The sequence below is a fragment of the Venturia canescens genome, chromosome 5 (genome assembly GCF_019457755.1).
Source record: "Venturia canescens isolate UGA chromosome 5, ASM1945775v1, whole genome shotgun sequence".
NCBI classification, from domain to species: domain Eukaryota; kingdom Metazoa; phylum Arthropoda; class Insecta; order Hymenoptera; family Ichneumonidae; genus Venturia; species Venturia canescens.
Genome location: NC_057425.1, coordinates 1685826 through 1705018, shown reverse-complemented (window position 1 = coordinate 1705018; position 19193 = coordinate 1685826). Strand labels below are relative to the sequence as shown.

The 19193-nt window shown below is 43.9% G+C and overlaps 2 protein-coding genes across 2 annotated transcripts; one reads left to right on the top strand and one right to left on the bottom strand.

The window, feature by feature from the left end:
* Window positions 1-4659: 4659 nt before the first annotated feature.
* Window positions 4660-14570, top strand: LOC122410805 (protein obstructor-E-like). Its single transcript, XM_043419244.1, has 3 exons — window positions 4660-4974; window positions 11004-11414; window positions 13744-14570. Exons 1-3 carry the CDS (start codon window positions 4923-4925, stop codon window positions 14046-14048), a joined length of 768 nt encoding a protein of 255 aa, XP_043275179.1. The 5' UTR covers window positions 4660-4922; the 3' UTR covers window positions 14049-14570.
* Window positions 14571-15024: 454 nt separating this feature from the next.
* Window positions 15025-18409, bottom strand: Peritrophin-A (Peritrophin A). Its single transcript, XM_043419245.1, has 5 exons — window positions 18209-18409; window positions 16389-16607; window positions 15639-15903; window positions 15402-15536; window positions 15025-15273 (listed from the first exon to the last, which is right to left on the bottom strand). The coding sequence occupies exons 1-5, from the start codon at window positions 18267-18269 to the stop codon at window positions 15258-15260; spliced, it is 696 nt and encodes a 231-aa protein (XP_043275180.1). The 5' UTR covers window positions 18270-18409; the 3' UTR covers window positions 15025-15257.
* Window positions 18410-19193: the final 784 nt, after the last annotated feature.

The following is a 19193-nucleotide window of genomic DNA, read 5'->3' as shown; positions in this document are numbered from 1 at the left end:
GACTCCAACCCTGGGTCGATGTTTGGCAATTTTGTTTTTTCAGTACACGATTTTTTCTTTTTTTTTTTCATGACAAAAAAGCTTGGCCGGAGGTGCTGCAACATTTGTTCGCCACGACAATATCGATACTGAGACTCCTCCCAAAGTATAACGCTTTCGTGTTAGGACAAATCGCGGACACTTTTCTTAAAGCTTTCTCCAAAATTTTAGGGATGAAAACCAATTTTTCGAAGCATGGCTTCGACACGTACGAATAATGCATTTTTCTCGTTCTGCTTTTATTGGAAAATACACATTTTTTGTTGCCTCTGCCATTCAACGATTTTTTGTAAATAACATAATCGCAGATGCTTTATGTTAGAAGTAAATAAATTCATTTTTGGGTCCCCGCTTTCTCGTGGCCCCTGAAAACAGGCAAGCAGCATTGCATCGGTGTCGAACACTTTCCAAGGAGGAAGGCGAATCTCGGTAATCGATTGATTGTAGCGAAGTGAAGAAAGTGAAAATTTTCAGTGGCTTCTCATTATTCGTAAAAATCATTCTTTTCGTTTCGATATTTCCAAACCCACGCGCTTCCTTTCTCATTGAAAAAAGTATAGTAGAGACGCTGTTTCGTGGTCCATTTATTTTGGAAGCTGCATTTTGTCGAGCAAAATTTATTCAAAGATGAGAGCCCTCGCGATGGAAACACTTTCGGTAGTTATAATTTAAATGGAATTTGAAATTTGGTATATAAATGGAACTCGAGACATTTTGCAGTCGATAAATTCAGCGGCGAGATAAGCACGAAAGCGACTTTATCGACACGACAGTGCTCGTCGATGTAAATCCGCGTCTATCTTGCATCGTGATTTATTCGAGCGATGAAAATTTTCTCAGAAGCTTTAAACGCCGATTGTAACACCGAAGAAGGCATTTAATTGGTGTTTTCACGAAACACACGTAGCTAAACAAACCTCCGCGTATGCACTTCTCCAAATGTTTTCTTAAACGTTTGTTCAGAGCTCTCGCGATGCCCACGCCCGTGTCAGAGGCTCGAGAATTCATGGTCAGCCATTCGAAAATTCTTAACGACCCGTAAATTTAACGGTCAGTTGAGACTGAAAAAAGACGAGAGTACAACGCGCGCTCGGCTGCTGCGTCGCGCTATCTCCGCCCTGGAACCCCGCGGGCTTATAACGCTTCGTACACGCTCTCACTTTTAATTTTACCTTCGCGCGTACGTCGGCGTTTTTCTCCGTGGAGCGACGAGTCTTTTAAGTGTATTATACTTCAAATGTAACGTAGCCAAGTACACGTGTCAGGTACGATAAGCCAGCAATAAACATTGTTTCATAAATCAATTTATCGATCGAGTGATAACGCGCTCCCTGCAGGCCCAATTCAACTTTGCAGGCTGAACATGCACCTCGAGGGAGCGGTTTTTTCAAGAAATTCTCCGAAACGTAATTAAGGAGAAATTTCGCTGTGGATTATTCTACGATCGCAAAAACTTTTGCGGCACTTTTTTCCTCAAGAAAGATGAATCCAATGCAGGAATTTGAACCCGTTTGATTCTTCGGTGTGTGCCAGTTTTTGCCAACTTTTCCGGAGACGCCACTTTGAGAGCTGCGCACAATGCTGAGTCGACCTACAGAAGTTGTGGCGCTGCACCGCGTGCTTAACGCTTTTGAGATTTCGAAACTCCGAGTACCATTGTTTAGCTCGTGAATCCTATTTCCTCTTGTGACTATTCTCACAGATTCGAACGGTGAACGAGAGAGCGAGATCGAGAATAAGTCGAGCGACGAGTCTCTGGTAGAGGCTCGAGTCGTTGCTTTACTCTTATAATTACTAAAAATCACTCCGGATTCATTGGAACCTGCGAACGAGCAGGGAGGACTTGAAAAACTGCATTTGCTTGTCTGTTTCAATAAAAATCTCGAAAAAAATATTTTTAAAAAGCTGAAAGTTTCAATCCAACGTTCGATCTTGAGCGCATAATGAAATTGAGAAATCCGAGAACGCTCAAAAATTACACAGTCGGAAAATAATCGTTGGAAACTCATTTGGTCTCATCCGGTGATTCAATGACTGCCAAATTGCCAGAACAAAATTTGCCCCCAGGGACGTTGATGCTCCCACAAAATCTCTCGAACATCCGGGCCTCGGACCATTACGAATGTTTACTCAAAAGCCAGCGGTAATAGGACGATCCTGCTAAAAGATTGTGAAACCAGACAATTTTCTACAGGCTCCTTCCCCTCTGCCATTCATCACTTTACAGCTCACATTTTTAGTGCTCATGATCACCTACGAATTTCTACGTAATCTATGCTGCAAGAAAGTCACACTCTTTTCATTACGATGGGACACCTTGGACTTTTCAAAACGTTTTTTATTTCATCCATGAATGCACGGAGTTGATCTTGCAACGAGACTTTTTAGGGGTAACAATTCCTTGGTAATCGATTACGATGATTAAAAAAATTGAAAAATCAAATTTTGTTATAGGAAAATGGCCAAATTGTAGAAAAGGAGTTTTTAAATGATTTTTCGACTCGCTCAGCCCTGTCGCAAATTAATAATCCTCAATAAAAATGTGAACGTGCACGCACGACGATGTTGCGTATTTTTTTACTCTGAGGAGAAGAAGAAATCGAAATGGAGCAATATTACTCATCCGAATGAAGAGAAAATCGACGATTTCTATGCCAACTAGAGATCGGATGATCGTTCATTTTGTGTATTCTGCGTAGCGAATAATAATCAACCGGTTGATATAGAAACGTCGATAAAATTGTTGATTTTATTTAATGAGAATTTCGTTTATTTTCATTAATTTAGATTTACTGCGAAGAGCAATGAGCTCTAATAGCGAGGAGAATCGCAGATGTTTCAATGCTTGTAAAAACGACGAATTTTTTCGTTTATTCGTGCCGCGCTTTCCGAGAGTTCAACATTTTCTAGAGGCAAAATAAACGAGTTTTGTATGCCGGAAAGTTCATTGAGCTATCAACTTCATTTCCACCGACTCATCGTGTGAAAATACGCTTCTAGGAAGCCTCGAGCTTCCCACTTTTGCAGCGGCATTAAACTTCACGATCGGCTTTTTGCCGCGTGCAGTGAATAAACCACCGTTGCTCGTTCGCGAATCGAACTCATTTAATTTGCCGGCTTGAGGCGTTCAATTAGAAAAAATCTCGCAAGAAAATCTCGCGGCGTCGAGAGCTCTTGAAAATTTGCGTTTTTTTTACGAAACGGAATATTTCTTACACCATTTCTCCCATTCTGGCTCGGACGTCGTCGCGGATATTTAGTCATGGCTTTGCCACGAGGGACTTTCGTCCGGAGCTTGGCGATAAAACGTTCATCAATTTTTTATCGCGTTCGGGCATTTCATAATTGCGCGAATGTCACTCAAACTTTTTCTTTCTTCTTTCTCTTCCTCGCCTTTTATTTCATAACAATGGAAATCCAGAACGAAGCGTAGAACGATTAACCATTTATTCTGGCGAAAATAAGAGAAAAAATTGAAAAATCATGATTTTCTCCGGAGCAGCAGATGAAACGAATATTTTCAATGCCAGCAGACTGACTTGCACTTGTTCGTTAGCTACGAAAAAGGGTCTCGGTCAACGCGTTCCTATCCCTCCCGGGGAAAAAGGAAGAGGAAAAAGTTGAGTAAAGTGTTCCGAAGGGAGATCGAAACGGAGGAATATCGATCGGAGTTCATGGACAAATTAACGCCCGCAGGATTCCTCGGAGTATCCAGGCGTGACGTGTCTGAGGCGAGATCGATTTTTCCACTAGTGCCGACCATCGTCCAGCTGCGCGTTTTGCGTCCAGCGCACAGTTTCGAAAGAGTTCATTTCGCGGTGCACCGTCGCCGATCAAATTGTTGAGATAGTCAAGGGCCTGCGGGCTTCCTCCGAGAGTCAAAAAGCGAAGAAAAATCGATGAAAACAAAGTTGAGCCTCGCCGAATGAGAAAAACACGAATCCAAACTGGTTTGCACCCTCGCGATGATAAAGCCTTTCTGTGCAAACGAGAAAAAAAACCGTGCGACTTCGATCGGTCGCGGATCCCGACGCCAGTCAATTCTAATGTTTCCATTGATTCGCCGATCGAAAATAATTCGGTGCCAACGAGATGCTCGAGTCGCGTTCCGAACATTAAAAAGATTTCGACGATCAGTTGAGCAACGAAGCCTCATTTTAATGAAACAGAAAAAAAAAAAAACAAAACAAAACAAAAAATGACGAAAGTTCGTTCTCCAGTCAGCGAGGCGTAATATTCCATCTTCCTTCGGCGCGAGCTCTTCTCGAAGTGAGATATTCAATTAGATCCATAGGTGAATCGTAACTTCCCGTACTTCCCTCGATTATCTCTCCCATTAATGTAATTTCTTTTCTTCTATTTTCACACAGACGAAGCGGCCGATCAATGAGAAAGATCTGGAGGCCTCAGCAGCGCGGATCAACGACGGGGGAGTAGGCATTAGGAGGCCCGAGAATAGAAGAAGCAGTGTATATACGTATGCGTTGGAAGGAGCCATGGGGGCCTTCCTAGTGAAACACATCAGAGGCAGAAACAGCAGCAGCAGCAGCCGTAGCGAGCAACAGCAGCAGCAACAGGATTGTCGTGAGAGTGGGGAGCTCATATAAGACCCGTAGCCAAAGGCCTCTCCCAGTGACCAGTCCCGACACGAAAACCCATCAGCAAAGCTTCTTCGGTCTTCTCACAAGCTGCTTCACGTCCAACAACAATAAGAAGTTGTTGTTGTAGCTGCTGCTGTTGTTGTTAATTTAAATCCCTTTGCTATCGTTCGTCCCCATCGTGACTGTTCGTTTGATGGTGGAAGGTTTCTTTCCTTCATTCGAACAAACGACTAAAAAGCACGAGCACACTCTACCTGCCAAGGACATCGAGCAGCCTGCAGGATGAGATCGTCCCGAGCCATCTCGATTTTCCTGGTCCTCGTGGCTGCACACGGTGAGTCAATTTTTCTTCAATCAACGGCTCTATTTTCATCGGTGTTTCATTATAACCGTACGAGATTCATGCTGCTTCCAGCGGATTGTCATTTGGTTTGAGTGATCGTTTGAGTAGATACAGAATCGTCGAAGTCATCGAAGGCCTCGATCGTGCTTTTTCATGCTCCTCGATTCGTAGAGCCTCTACGATGACTTTGACGATTCGATTGCCACTCGATTAACCCTGGCGCGCCGTGTGTGTCTCTTGCATCAACACAAAAAATAAATCCTTCAATATTCCCACGAAATTCCGGCCCACCAACCTCGGAGCATCCTCCACAAAATTTGTTTGACAACACGAAATTATGAATTTCTCCCCTCGCGTACTCGCGATCAATCAAAAACGTCGTTCGCCATCAACGACTCATTTAGACAGCAAAACGATCATGAATTCGATCCAACCAATAAAATCGCAACGTTTCATCAATCCGGATTATTGCACAGACTAAAATTTCCTTTCATAACAGTTTGATGAACTTTCCCCTCAAATCAATCATGTGTAACATCTCTTATTAATGGCAGAGTGAAATTTAGCCTTCGATACCAAAGCCCCGATCATCTTCGAGGAAAAAAAAACGGCGGACATGGCCCCAACGACAACGACGAGTTTCACACATCTCGCGGGTGCGCGCGAGCGCGTACTTTCTCCCGTGTACGAGTACGAGTGAAAATATGAAAGTAGCTCAACTGCCGGTTCACTCACTCTTTCTCATTCCCTCCCTCCACCCCCCCCCCCTCCCCTGGCCGCCCTCTCATCGCTCTTTCTCTCTTATCTTCCTTGTTCACACCTTCAACGAGACAGCCGTTCAAATACATCAAGTACGTTAATTCTCGCTCCGTGCGTGCGTAACCAGGGTGGCAAATCCAGTCCATTCGATAATAGCGCGCAATTAGTCATTTTCCCCGGCACAGAGCTGCGGATCAACGCCATTTCCTCGATCCCCCCCGGCCGGTCGCCTATTCCAATTGCGGTTGAACGATCGTTGCGAGCCATTAGAACGAAATCATCGTCATTATCATGCTCATCATGACCGTAGTTACGATCGCGAGACTCAATTTGAATTATCGCGTGTCACGAGCTCATGCTCATTCGATCAATTAGCCTCGGCTTCTAGCCAGTTTTCAGCACACTTTTTCTCAAAGATTTCTTCTCAAGGCAACGCGCAGACGTTGGCTCTCAAAGTTCGTTCGAGGCCCGATGACTCTGAAAATTGAGCAACGTCGATCGTTTTTCACTCCGAAATGGGACGAGGCTTGAAAAATCGAATTGAATCTTTCGATTCCCTGCTACAGAAATCGTTACGCAAGTTTTTAGTGCTATTCGTCGTTAAATGGTCTCGAGGATTCGTAACTTTCGACAAGTAAACAAACAGTTGCGTCACGAACTGATTTTCGAGTGGTTCGAAACAAAACTCGGAGCAAAGTCATCTCGGGTGGCAGTTGAAAGGGGCAGGGGGGGGAGAGAAAATAAAATGGTATCTCCGGGAAAAATCGTAGATCTAATCATCCGTGCATTGAGCTGACTCTCACTTGGAAACTTTTACCTTTCGGCTCGATGGTAAGTGTTCTCTCACCCCCTCGTGGCTGCTCGAACGTTCCTACAACCGCGCTACCGGAAAGAGACGATGCTTGTAAAAGACACATAATAAAAACCGAAATGCAAGAAAGTCGAAACTCTCCCGTGCCGATAGCAACGCCGTCTATCCCACGAGATTGCGCTCGCGCACACACATACATTAAGCATCTTGTTAAATAGCCTGAGGTTCTTTGGAGCCACGCGATTTTATCGCTGCGAACGGTGACGTTGGAACGTTGCACTTTACGGAAGGAATCGAAGGCGGGGCATTGCCTCACCTTCGTCACAGCCACGTAGCATTTATCTCTCTGCTTTACTCCTCGCTTTTTCCCCTCCCGTTTCGCATCCTTTTTACTCTCCTCCCACCTGGGAATGTTCATATTTGTTTTTCTCCACGCTCTTTTCTTCACTTCTCCGCTCCTCATCGGCGTTCCAACTCGCTGATCATCGGTGCGATGAGATTGGAAAAAGCCGATGAACCATCTTCTGCTCCCAAACATTCCTACTTTTCCAATTACTCCAAAAAGCGTTTTAAAAGCTCTCACAACTTTGGTCACAAGGCAAAAAAGCCATCGGCATTCCCCCCAGGCGTTCCTCCTTCGTCGGGAACGAACCCAACGAACCTTTCGCAAGAATATGAAGCCCGCAAATTAAGGTTCGCCACTCGCGAGAAGTAAATTTGATTCTCCTCCTAGCTTTTTGTGAGGCTTGTACTGCCCATAGATAGTACGGGCATGTACAGTAAGGAACGCCATACCCGTTACACCGTACGTACGCTCTCGGCTCGTTTACAAAGTCGTAAAGGAAGGGAAAGTAAGCCTGCTAAGCACTGAATAGTCCAAAGACCGGCGGGCCTTGCGTAATCTCCCGGGGACCTCACCCTGCTTCTCAAGTGCTTGTTCCATACGTAAATACGTTTAAGTTCACTCTTCTACGTATATATAAATAATAATGCATAAATATATGGACCGAAGGACGAGTAAGGCCTGCGAAAAGGCTTCTGATTCGTGTGCATTCCTCGAGCTCTTTCTACTACGAGTATTTCGCGTCATAGCCCCTGGGCTTTTCCAGGCGTAAGTAAAAGTTCTGGGTGCAGAGCTGCTCGAGACTCGAGCCTTTGGGAGAACTGCCTTTGTAAAAGTTCAAACAAATTTATTACAGCCTTGGGACATTCTTTTCAATGTTTCGAGCCACCCTGACAACGACGCATTACTAATTGATCAATTTCGGTTAAATTATAGGGCAAGACAAACATATTTCGAGAACGAAATCCTCGAGAAGAAACTCTGGAATAATTGCTCGTAGGAAAATGCCTCGGCTCATTTTGCAATGAACAGGTTTTCGTCCTCAGGCAATTGGCTAAACAGGATTTCTCCAAATTTTCTAAACGGTTCACTCAATTGCGTTTTTTCTTTTTTTCTTTGTCGGATAACCCTGGAAATGTCTAGTAACGAAAAGATGGGAAGTGATTAGAGAAAAAATCGTTTGGCAGAGTTTGTTGTGAAATGTCACATCGCAACAGTGATTTTTCTTTCCTACCTCGTGATTTATTCGTTGGGATTCTTTATTATTGTCGTTCGAGTGAGACACTCGAGTTGGAAAACGGGGAAAGATTTTTTTCTACCACTGAAGGTCCTCGGAGCTCCGCGTCCCGACAATCTTCTCGCTGAGCACGAACAACCGCACGTCCCGCTCGGCTTAATCGATTAACGGTGAATCCGAGCGTAATCGGCTTAGCTCGCCGAGTATTTTCAGGGTTTCAGGCTTGTGCAGGAAGTGAGACTGGTCGCTCGATCTTGCCTTTTTACTGTTTGAATCGTTTTATCGAATCGTCATTGAATTTTGTTGAATCGTCTTCGAATAATCAATTCCAGGCAATTTCAACGATTTTTACGTAGAATAATCTGCTGACACGTCAGTTCTCGATTGTTCACGTAAAATGATGGTAATTTGAGAATGAAACTTCATTTTTTATCGTCAGATACTTTTGTCGATCGTTAATCGACGTTGTGTCATGTACGATTATTACCCTCGTTATTAGAAAGGCAAAAAAATACTCGAGTAATAAATCTTCGTTAAACTTGATCACAGAATTTGATCTACAAGTGATTGTTCTCATTTTTTCGCGTCGATCTAGCACGATAAATAGGAAAATCGTGCATGGAAGTAAACATGAAAAAATGAAAAGGAGAGTCACGTTCGAGCGAGCCTGACTCGTTCTTTCGTTTACTCTCGATGCCACGTACAGTCCGATTTCGAAGTTTCCCTCGAGCAGTGCTCCTCGTTTGGCTTTGTTATCCAGGACGAAAGCTTTTACTCGTTTCTTTCGATACTGATTGAACAATAAACCACACGCGAGCGCAGAACAATGAATACATTTCTCAGGCCAAATATGATAATGCGTTTATACGCCAGTTTCCTTTTGCACGACTCGATGCTCATTTCGTATCGTGCTTCATGCAGATCTCAAATTGGTCAACGATTTATGCATAATGTAACTAAATTTCGTGATATCGTTCGCCGGAAACGGAGTTTCTAATGCTCATTTCGAACGATAATGTCTCACTATTGAACTCGATTGATCGCATGCGCATTACGACCGCATCAAATGCGAATAAATTTCCAATGAAAATGCCAATTGTTCGTTGCAGCGAGGAAAAACCGGAAATTATTTTTCTGAAAAAATCGCATCGCTGATTTTTCTGCGCACTTTTTCGATTGCTCCAATTTTTCTGACTGCAAATTATCCTCCGAAGCTGCTCTCCCTTCACCCGTTTTTGGGCTGAACTTGTGACGAAATTAACGCGTTTTTACGACTTTTTCTCCGACCGGGGAGCCCCCGGTCGATGAGCATTTTGGGGGGGAGTAGAAACTGAGTGTGTGCGCTCAGACGGACCGAGCGTCCGCGTATCTCCCGTGAAATTTCATCGCAGACTCGCACGCGATTCGCTTTCGTTATTCACTCTCACTGAACTCTCACGAATTCGTTTGATCGATGAGCCGCGATAAGGAGGCTAACGAGAGGCGAGCGATTCAACGAGTGCTTTCTACAATCGTACTTGGAGGTACCGAAGTTTTTAGTAAAGTCCGAGATCGTTGAATTTCGAACGCTTGATCGTCGAAAAAACGCATCATTTTCATTCCAACATTTCTTTTACCGAAATCATAGCAAAAAAATAGAACTCCAAGCTCCAAGTAACAAATTCGTGTGAGAAAAAACCGTTGGGGCGGTTCCCGAAAATGTTTTGTTGCTGGATCCCTCGAATGTTTGAGTCCCAAGCGAGTCTAACGCATCGAGTACGTAACAACACCGCAGAACGGTACATTCATTAAGGCACAAATGAAAAATGATGGAGCCGAAGGTCGGAGGTCAAGGCTACCCCGAACGTCGACTTTCACTCGGCACACTCCCCCGGATATCTCGCGATCTCGTTTTCCTTTGCTTGAGACCGTTCTCTCATGAGCCTTCCCATACACTTTGATTCATCAGCACCATTCCACATTTATCTTCGGCCACGAATATTGCGATGTCGGAGTTGCGTGGACGCCCGCAATTATCCGATGAAATAATAACGTTGAAAAATGCTTTTTTATCGTGTCGCTAAATCTCGCACGGAATCGTACCGCGAGTGACGTAACCGTTTTTACGCGAGTCTTCGTTCCTCACGCAGTCGCTCCTTGGCCGCTTAAACCATTTGCGAATATCATTGGACGGCCGCACGTTCTGTCGCTCGTTACATTGTAACGAGAAATTTGATCCATTCAGATTCGTTCTTCGTTCCCGATCTGTCAACACTCCTGATATTAATGCGGCATCGAAATACCAGCACGCGAACGCTTCGAAATCCATATCCATCACTGTCTTCTAACGATTGTATTACATCGCGAATCTCTCAATGCGCTTGTCCTTCTGGAACTCGAACGCGAACTCTCCTTTCTGCTCCGGCTTTTCCCCATTCATTGTCATATAAAATCTATTCACACGAAAATAATCTTTGACAAACGAATATCACTTTTAGCAGCGTCCAAAAGAAGAGCTTTCCAACCAAAATGACGACATGGAAGCACGAAAAATGAACACGAAGACAAAATAACAAAAATAATACAAATAATAACGTTTCACGAGATTACGTGAAAATTGTCAAAATCGGACAATGTTGATGTACATATTTCATCATTTTTTTCATCATATGTCGATAGTGCTCCGAACCCATCCAACGATTCGCCACACAAACTGAAATGAGGTTATTTTGTTATCGTATTGTTTTGTCGTGTGATATATTTTGTCTTCGTGTTATTTTGACATGTAACCCGAAAAGTCATATTTTTTGAGCTCATCAAACTCTTCGACGATCGATCGATTAGTGTTTGTTCATGTTTTTCCGATCTCAAATGATTCGTCGTTTCTGCAGGACTCGGAGCCCAGAAGCAGCAGCAGGAGGATCCATGCCAGATGAAATCTCGGGTGGTCAGTGACATAGATTACTGCGATCGTTACTGGGAGTGCGTGAGCGGCCGTCCGGAGCTGTTCGACTGTCCGAACGGTCTCGTTTTCGCCGGGAAGCATCGTGGCGTAACCGAAGGCTGCGACTATCCGTGGCGCGCGAATTACTGCGACGGTAAACGTCAGGCGAATCCACCCATCGGCGCCGAACACTGCGATTGGCTTTACGGTATCTTCGGCCACGAAACATCCTGCACGAGGTACTGGACGTGCTGGAACGGAACTGCCACCGAGCAGCTCTGCATCGGCGGACTCCTCTACAACGAAAAAGCGAGGTCTTGCGACTGGCCTGAGAACGTTGAAGGATGCCAGAAGCATCGTGAGTTTTTTGGGTTCGATTAAACGTCGATTTTTCCCTCAGCAGCTTCGCTGGCTCCGCTCGAGTCTCCGAATTCGGACGTCTTTTCATTGAAGTTTTCTGGGATCTTTGAACAGCTGGAAACGTCTCGTTCCCTCGAATATCGTAAAAGTTGATCATCAATAGTTTGAAAAATTTGAAATTTCTTCATTCCTGACGCAGATGAACGCGCAGCAATCGAAGAGTTCGAGTCGCGGATTTTCATTTATCTCCATTAGTTTATTTTTGCATATTTTATGAGACAGCATTACGTGTTGGGCCCCATTGGATATACGCGCACGTTTTGATTACTCAATAAACAGGTCTCCTTCCACAGGCTCGAGGAGCCAGTCCTTCCCCAAATTCCTAGATCTAAACCACTCTCACTTTCTAATAGGAATTTTTCAAATGTGCTTCTTCGCATATCTGAGTCTGGCTCGCGAGGATCTCCCATAATGTCTCCTGGCAACGCGGCCTCGAGAGACCTCCGGAGTCAACATTTTACCGGTTTCTCTATCGAGCGATAACTTATTCGCGAGTATCGGTATCCCCATTATTTATGTTTCTCTGAATCGATATTGCGAGTTCTCCCTGTTTTTCATGATTTCTCTCGGTTCGACGAACGATTATTTCTCGATTTTGATCGAGTGCGTTGATTTGCCGACGCAAATATTGAAAAGGAAAATCGATCGCTACTGTTTCCAAAACACTTTTTGAAACACGAATTCGGTCGAGCCCTCTTCGCTATTTTTTCTTCCCATTTCATTACTCCTTTTCACATTGTTTGACTTTTTCCAGCGAGCATTGTTGCAACTGCGAACATGACAAAAGAAAATCGGAATTTTTAATCTCGAACACACCTTCTAATCTCGTCACATCTACCGGGAGTCACTGGCCTTCCCTCGGCAAGCACAGACGAGGCGTGCTTATTAAAATTCACACACGTTCTCCTCGACACTCCTTCCTCTCTATTTCTTTTACTTTAACATTTATTATCATTATGTATATCCTCCGCAGACATCCGATTGTATTACACACGTTTGTGTCCCACGTTATGTTCGTGGAATTTAGCTGTTTCGCTGCGGTGTGTGAAGCGCTTTTAACATTCATCAAACGAGACGACATTTAAAAATTCCCTTTTTTTTGTTTCTACACATACTTTCACGATTCAAAAGTGCCGTAACTGTGCTCCGTCCGATCACGTAGGATCCTCAGCTTACTCCTCGTCGGCCCCTTAATTAAATATTCATTTAATAAATGCTCATTCCTCTCTCATTACCTGCCTTATTCGTGATGGAATGTTACGAGCAATTGGGCAAAACTGTTTACACGAGTCAGAATTGGAGGAAATTAAGGTAGTTCGTGCACGAAACGATTTTCTTAAGAAAGTCTTGAAATTTACAATGGGCTGTTGACTGACACGCGTATCAAATTTTAAAGGGTTTGTTTTATCGGTTATTGAGATAAACGTGTTTGAATATTTAAAAAATACACAAAGTCGTTCATCTTTATATATTACGAATGAAGGCTGCTTGCGAAGTTTATGAAAAACGTGCGCAATAACAACGAAGTTTATAAGGAAGGTCTGGAAAAAAAATTGAGACGATTGTCTTACTAGTAATACGTTACGTTAAAGATTTAACGGAATTGGTAACGAGCACTCGTATAATCTCACGTTTGTTTATTTCAGCATTTTGTTTCTTCTTGGCTTGGCCCATTGCTGTCACAGCCTTCTGTCTTTTTATTAATACTTTTGTCTCGATGCATTTTTCTTTGTGTTTTCCCTTTGCGCTTTCTAATGCGATTTTTCACATAAAAACTGTAGCATTTTCGCGAGGGACGAATGAAATTTGGGGTTCGGTTAGTGATGGAGTAAAAATTGATGCAATTTAGACACCCATAAAATACTTCGGACATGATCTAGCTTAATTACTACTTTTTCTACTCATGATAGTAGCTCCATCGAAATTATTCTTGGCAGCTTTCCTCACGAGGGAATTTCATTTTTCTCAATTTGCTCGCAGCCTTCGAATGTTTACACGCAATCATTTAGAACCGAGTCTTCGAGATTTGTGCTGAAAATATATTTTTTTCAAATAAAACGATAATGAATCATACCGAAAGGCTGAGGCTACGATATTTTGGTATAGAACACTTTAAACCTTGCTGCTGACTCGATTGAGAGTTGGTTGCTGATTTCATTCGAATTTCAGCTCCGAAAGCCTAAAACTACGACATTTACGAACGAAATAATTCAAATCTTCGTTTCAATTCAACCATCAATTGTTTCACGATCTTTTTCTCGTTTCAGCTCTCTGCAACGAGGACCCGAACGGTAACGTGCCATTGGGAAAATCGTGCAACCGTTACTGGCAATGTCAGGGTGGTTATCCGCGTCTCCAGAGATGTCCAGCAATGTTGGTATTCGACAGAAGATCATTGAGATGCGTCGTCCCCCCAACGGAGGACTGTGACGTACCGACGACGCCGCCGAACATCGGTGGCGATCTTCCCGAAGGAGGAAACGACCCGGAGCCCGAAGAGGAGAACCTGCCACCGGGTGTCCCTCCGCTGCCTTCTGGAGCGGTTCCGTTGAGGGCAAGACCGAGGAACTAGATTGACTTACCATTTTTTTTTTCGTATAGAGAGACGATAACACGGTGTGAAGAAAAAAATCTACAAAAATCGTAGAAATTATGTTTTTCCAATCAAAATTAAAATCTCATCGCAAACGATGAAGAAATCGACTCCAAAACTCGCAGAGACAAACAACTGACGGAGACTCCGAGACCCACGAACGTGGCCGATGCTTATAATTGCTCATCGAACACAATATTTTATTCCTCGATTCCTAACCAACGTCTGGAAAATCAATTGAAATTTATTTGTCATAAAAAATATGGTAATATCGTCGACCATTCATATTTTTATCGTAAATTCTAAAACATCGCAACGAATTATTTCGTAGAATTCTCCCTCCCCATCCCTCGATCAAAGTGTAAATATTCCCGAAGACAATCCTCCCTCGTCCCCTTTCCTTAATGTGAAATACTAATCGTAATACGAATTTATATTATTGTTTGTATTTTAGATTTCGTGGAATAAAGCCTGCGTTGTATATTTTTTATACGTACAATACCCGTCCTTGAAATATAATTTATTGACCGAACCTGGGCAATTCCTTCCTTTATTCCCAACAGCACTCGTAGGATTTCATGGAAATCAAGTCAACGACAAACTTTAGCGGAAATTAAAGATAGCAGGAAATCTGCGAAACATTAGTTCTCATTCGTCGATGTTCCCTGAAGTTGCGTTACCAAAAATATTGGAGCACCGTCCAATTTAGCGTCCGCAGACATTTTCTCGAGCTCCCGTAACTTCAGAATTCATAATTTCGAGTAAAAATTTCGTGCAATGTTGTCGAGACTCCCAACCATAAAATCGATCACAGCAAACGAGGTTTCGAACGTCTCCGAAACTGGGCAAAAAAACGTGCCATTTCTGTCCGGATTTAAGGAAAATTGTTGACTCGCGAAGAAAGATTCGTTCCGCAAAACTTCGCGTGAGAAAAATTAAACAAACCAACGACTCGTTTCGTGTGATGATCTCAATGAAAAGTTTTTTTTTTTTTATTTAGACAAATAGTGTAGTCTTCGATGTTCGATACGAGGGCGAAGAGCTCCAATTTTTGAGTGTGCTGCCTGACCGATTCTGATGTATCTGATGGCACTAGTTCGCTCGTGATGTCCAGCGTGTTTGGAAGAACAGGAATTTATTGAAGTACCAGAAAAAAAAACAGATTCTTCTTCCTCTCGCTCGAGACTTTTACACGTGATTCGCACTGCAACAAAATAACAAAAACAAGCTCAAAATCGATCCAGTTCATCGCGTGATTAATTCCCGATGAATTTCATTCGTCAATGAAAAAATCGAGTGCCGAAGCGCTTCGAAAACGTTGAAAACGCTCACCAGTGAGGCGCCTCGTCCGGATCCGTGCAGCTGAGGCTAATCGAGTCGAAGAGTTTGCCATCTCCGCAGGTTATGAGACGAGGGTGGCCTTCGACACAGGTGATCAGTCTGCCGCAGTCTCCGGGTACAGCAAATCTATCGAAAATGAAAAAATCAATAAAAGTGTGACGATAAACAATTATTCTGGGAAGAATTTCATCGCAAAAGACAATTTCAGACTGAAAGGAAGAAACTGACCTCGGGAAGGGCCAGAAACGAGCTGCAGGCCCGTGAGGAGCTTTAGTAGGGCATTTGAAACCAACGACGGCTTCCGGATTGCAGTAGGGAATTAGCTGATCGGGCCACACGCAAGTGTGGCTCTTGTCGTCGTAAGCAAGTCCTGGTGTGCAAGGCTCTTGGTGGGGTTCCCCGTGGATGCATTTTATGTAAGAAGTGCTGCAGGAATCGCTGTCCGGGTAAATTCCGAACTGATATTCACATCCAGGAGTGCTGTAAGGTGTCACTGTAAAAGTCCGATTGCATCGATGACTCGAATCGTTGAAACGGCACCAAGATAATTACCATCCACCAAGCTCGCTTGAACAAACATTTTTTCGAAGCCTGACGAACATTTGAGATCACTGTCATCCCCACAGGGAAGAGACAAATAGTAACGTGGAACGAATTTTTTAATCGTCGGATCGAAGCTGAGATATTTTTCCCTTGATCTAGAGACGCGGCAGCGTCTCGACGCCGAGAAAAATAAGAATTTTTAAGGCACAGCGAGTCAAGACCCGAAAAAAACATTCTTTGATCAAATGACTTTAAATTCTTTCCAGAAACCTTAAGGTCGGAAAAAATATTCGACTCGAATGTTTGTAATCCAAAAAACACGAATTAATCGTGATTTCTCGACGGCTCGTCCATTACGACGCAGTTTCAATCACATTGTCGTACGCTTCGCGAGAGATTTTTATCCAGATAGAATAATAAGCGTTAAGCACTTACGGTCAGCCTTGCGTTCACCGCAGTGCACGGCCCAGTGATAGTTGCAGTGATTGTGCACCGCGCCATGGCCATCGAAGAGGAGGCCGTTCTCGCAGTGCTCGAGGGTCAGGGTGCCATTCGTACACAGGAAGAAAGAGCCGCAGTCCTCGGGATGAGGGTAAGCCTGGACGCCCCAGGGTTCTGGACAGGCCGGTGCTCCAAGCAGAGCGGCTCCGAGGGCTGCAAAAATGTGACAATTTTTGTTGAGTCGGGAAGAAAATGGAGGAAAAATGCTCGAGAAATTTTAAAAATGGGATTTTTACATTTTCAGGGAAAATACAACGAGAAAGAACTCAACGAAAGTGATTTTTTGACAAAACTTTTGAGCTCCTCGAGTTTATGGATTTTCACAAACGTCGTAGAATTGTAAATTCTATTGCTGGCATCGAATTATTAACTTTCACTGCTGAGAAACGTGCTGAAAAAGTGTCCCGTAAAGGTCGCTCGAACCACTAATTCGCCGCGGTCCTTCAATCCGCGAGCCCCGAAGCTCCGTCTCGAAAGTCATTCGTTCGTTCAACGGCCCCAATGAACTTTCGGTGCCGACTCGTTGTTGCGCCACGATAATTTGATCAGCGGTCTTTTCACTTCTCCGTCAACGCATTTCCCCGGATATTTTGACAGTAAAAGCAGACTTAAAAAAACGAAGATTCTCAAAACGCTTCAGGGCACTTTTAGAACGTCTCGCGAGAGACTTAAAATCTCTCGGTCGAAATCCGAAACGTAAAAATGCCGAAGAGAGAAAGAATTTCGAGTCACGACGACGACATTTGACACAAAAGTGGCGAATTCTCTGAAATAAATTCTCCCATAAAAGCGAATTTGTCGAGTCTTTGAATGAATTAAAAGAGAATTGCCCCAGCTTTGATTCCCATTCGATTGCCAGGAGAAGCGGTAGAAAAGAAAGAAATCCAATACAAACGAGTCCTGCGAGTAAGACCGAAACAGCCGGTTCGCAATAGTGACCGTCGCGCAGAAGCACGCGGTAATAACGTGCAAAAAGAGGTGCGCCGTAACACGATCCTTGCATATCATTGAATAATAAATAAGGAAGCGCGACTCTTGTCTACGCGGGGGCCCGGGGGAGGGAGAAAAGAGGATGATCTCGTCGGGGATTGGCTCGACATTATATCATCTTCGTAACACCCGCGTGACAGGAGTTCACAATGGGAGATTCCCGTTAGGTGCCGTTGGTGCAACCATATGTTCGATTCTCTCTCGCCTTCGTATAGGAAACAGTGAAAGCGGTTCGTTCGCGTACGGCGTCAACGCGCTCGTAGAATTCTTGAGCGTGTCGTAAGTCTCTTTCCTTCTCCGTCTCTATTTTTCTGAACGCGAAGTCGTTAGGAAAATCGAACTTTTATCCTGGGACGAGAAAACACAGAATCGGTCGCTGTCGCAGCAGCTTTCGTTGGTTGGGATTCGATCGGAGTATCGATCGGGACTTTCTATGAGCGAAGATCGTCCGAAAATCGAGCTGGCGCGAAAAATAACAACATTTTTTCCACCCCTATGTCGACGATCGCGGTTGAATCCAAATTCATCGACGCGGAGTTAAAATTAGAAAAAAAAAACAACAAGTTTTCCATCTGAAATTGACCCTCGCGGCTCGTTCCGCAATCACGCGTTAAGGCTGAACGGAGATCAAACTCAAAAAGTACATTCGCGAGCACGAAAGGTCTCGATTCCTGGCTTTTTCAATATCTCCAGCTATTTATTTTGTGATCACTGTTTCCAGCGATCTTTCGATCAGATTTATCACGTTTTTTTGTGTTACTCACCCGGGGAGAAAATTCCCACGAATGCCAACAGGATAAAGTGGTTTCTGGTGCTTTGTCTCATCTCGGACACGAATTTCCCCGAAAACAACGTCTCGTATCTCGTCTGCTCGGTAACGGACTCGGACTACTGTAAACTTAGAATATGACCGAACCCGTTGTTGGTCAGAGCTCTACGTCTTTGCGTGCACGGCCTCGAGAACTCTACTTCGGAGGGGCGCCCCCTTCACTCAACGCCGACTCTTACACCGCCCGCGGTCTCTCAACGCGCCGCAAGTACGCTCACACACATCATCACCGACTCGAGTTTTCGACGGACAATCCGCGCTCCCCTCTCTCCTTCGATCTTTACTTTTAAAGAGTTTTGCTTGTTATACAATTTAATAGCTTTCGGGGCTCGTCTGACCTCGACGCTGGAGCGTGGACTCCTGAATCTGGCGGGTTCGCATTCGGGGATCGATAAAAAACGATTTTTCATCTCCGATCGTTCGAGCATCGGTTTTTCTTGAGAGGAAAAGATGAAAAACTTTGGACGAACGTTGACGCTTGAATTGAGGGAACATTTTTGTATTTTCTTCTTTCGATCGGATCGCCGCACGAAAAGTCTAACGTTTCACCTTTTTTTGTAGAAAGTTTAATCGGCTGCTGAAATTTGTGAGCTCCCGCACCGTTCTTTCGTGTCACGTTTCATTCCTCGTTTGAGCAAAGTGAAAAAAACTGGGCTTCGGACCGCGAACATCGCATTGTTTTCCTTTTTTTGTTGAATACGCGGGAAAGTATTAGAAAAAGGCAACAAAAAATCCGTTGGATCGTCAACTTTGGGGCGCAGTTGTTTCTTTTCGTTAAATTTATTGTCGTAAGACTCGAAGTTCTCGAAGCAGGAAAGGACAAAAAATTGATTTTTTTAAACGCACTTTTTTCCGCACAAAAACACTGCTGCAAATCTGCCACGTTCTAATCGGTAAGAGCGTTTGCGTTTTCACCGATC

Excerpts from the sequence above, each read along its gene's own strand:
- LOC122410805 (XM_043419244.1), top strand. The coding sequence starts at position 4,923 with ATGAGATCGTCCCGAGCCATCTCGATTTTCCTGGTCCTCGTGGCTGCA. Across the intron at positions 4,975-11,003 it reads GGTCCTCGTGGCTGCACACG|GACTCGGAGCCCAGAAGCAG; the intron begins GTGAGTCAATTT and ends TCGTTTCTGCAG. Across the intron at positions 11,415-13,743 it reads TGAAGGATGCCAGAAGCATC|CTCTCTGCAACGAGGACCCG; the intron begins GTGAGTTTTTTG and ends TTCTCGTTTCAG.
- Peritrophin-A (XM_043419245.1), bottom strand. The coding sequence starts at position 18,269 with ATGAGACAAAGCACCAGAAACCACTTTATCCTGTTGGCATTCGTGGGA. Across the intron at positions 16,608-18,208 it reads CGTGGGAATTTTCTCCCCGG|CCCTCGGAGCCGCTCTGCTT; the intron begins GTGAGTAACACA and ends ACATTTTTGCAG. Across the intron at positions 15,904-16,388 it reads CGGTGAACGCAAGGCTGACC|TGACACCTTACAGCACTCCT; the intron begins GTAAGTGCTTAA and ends GGACTTTTACAG.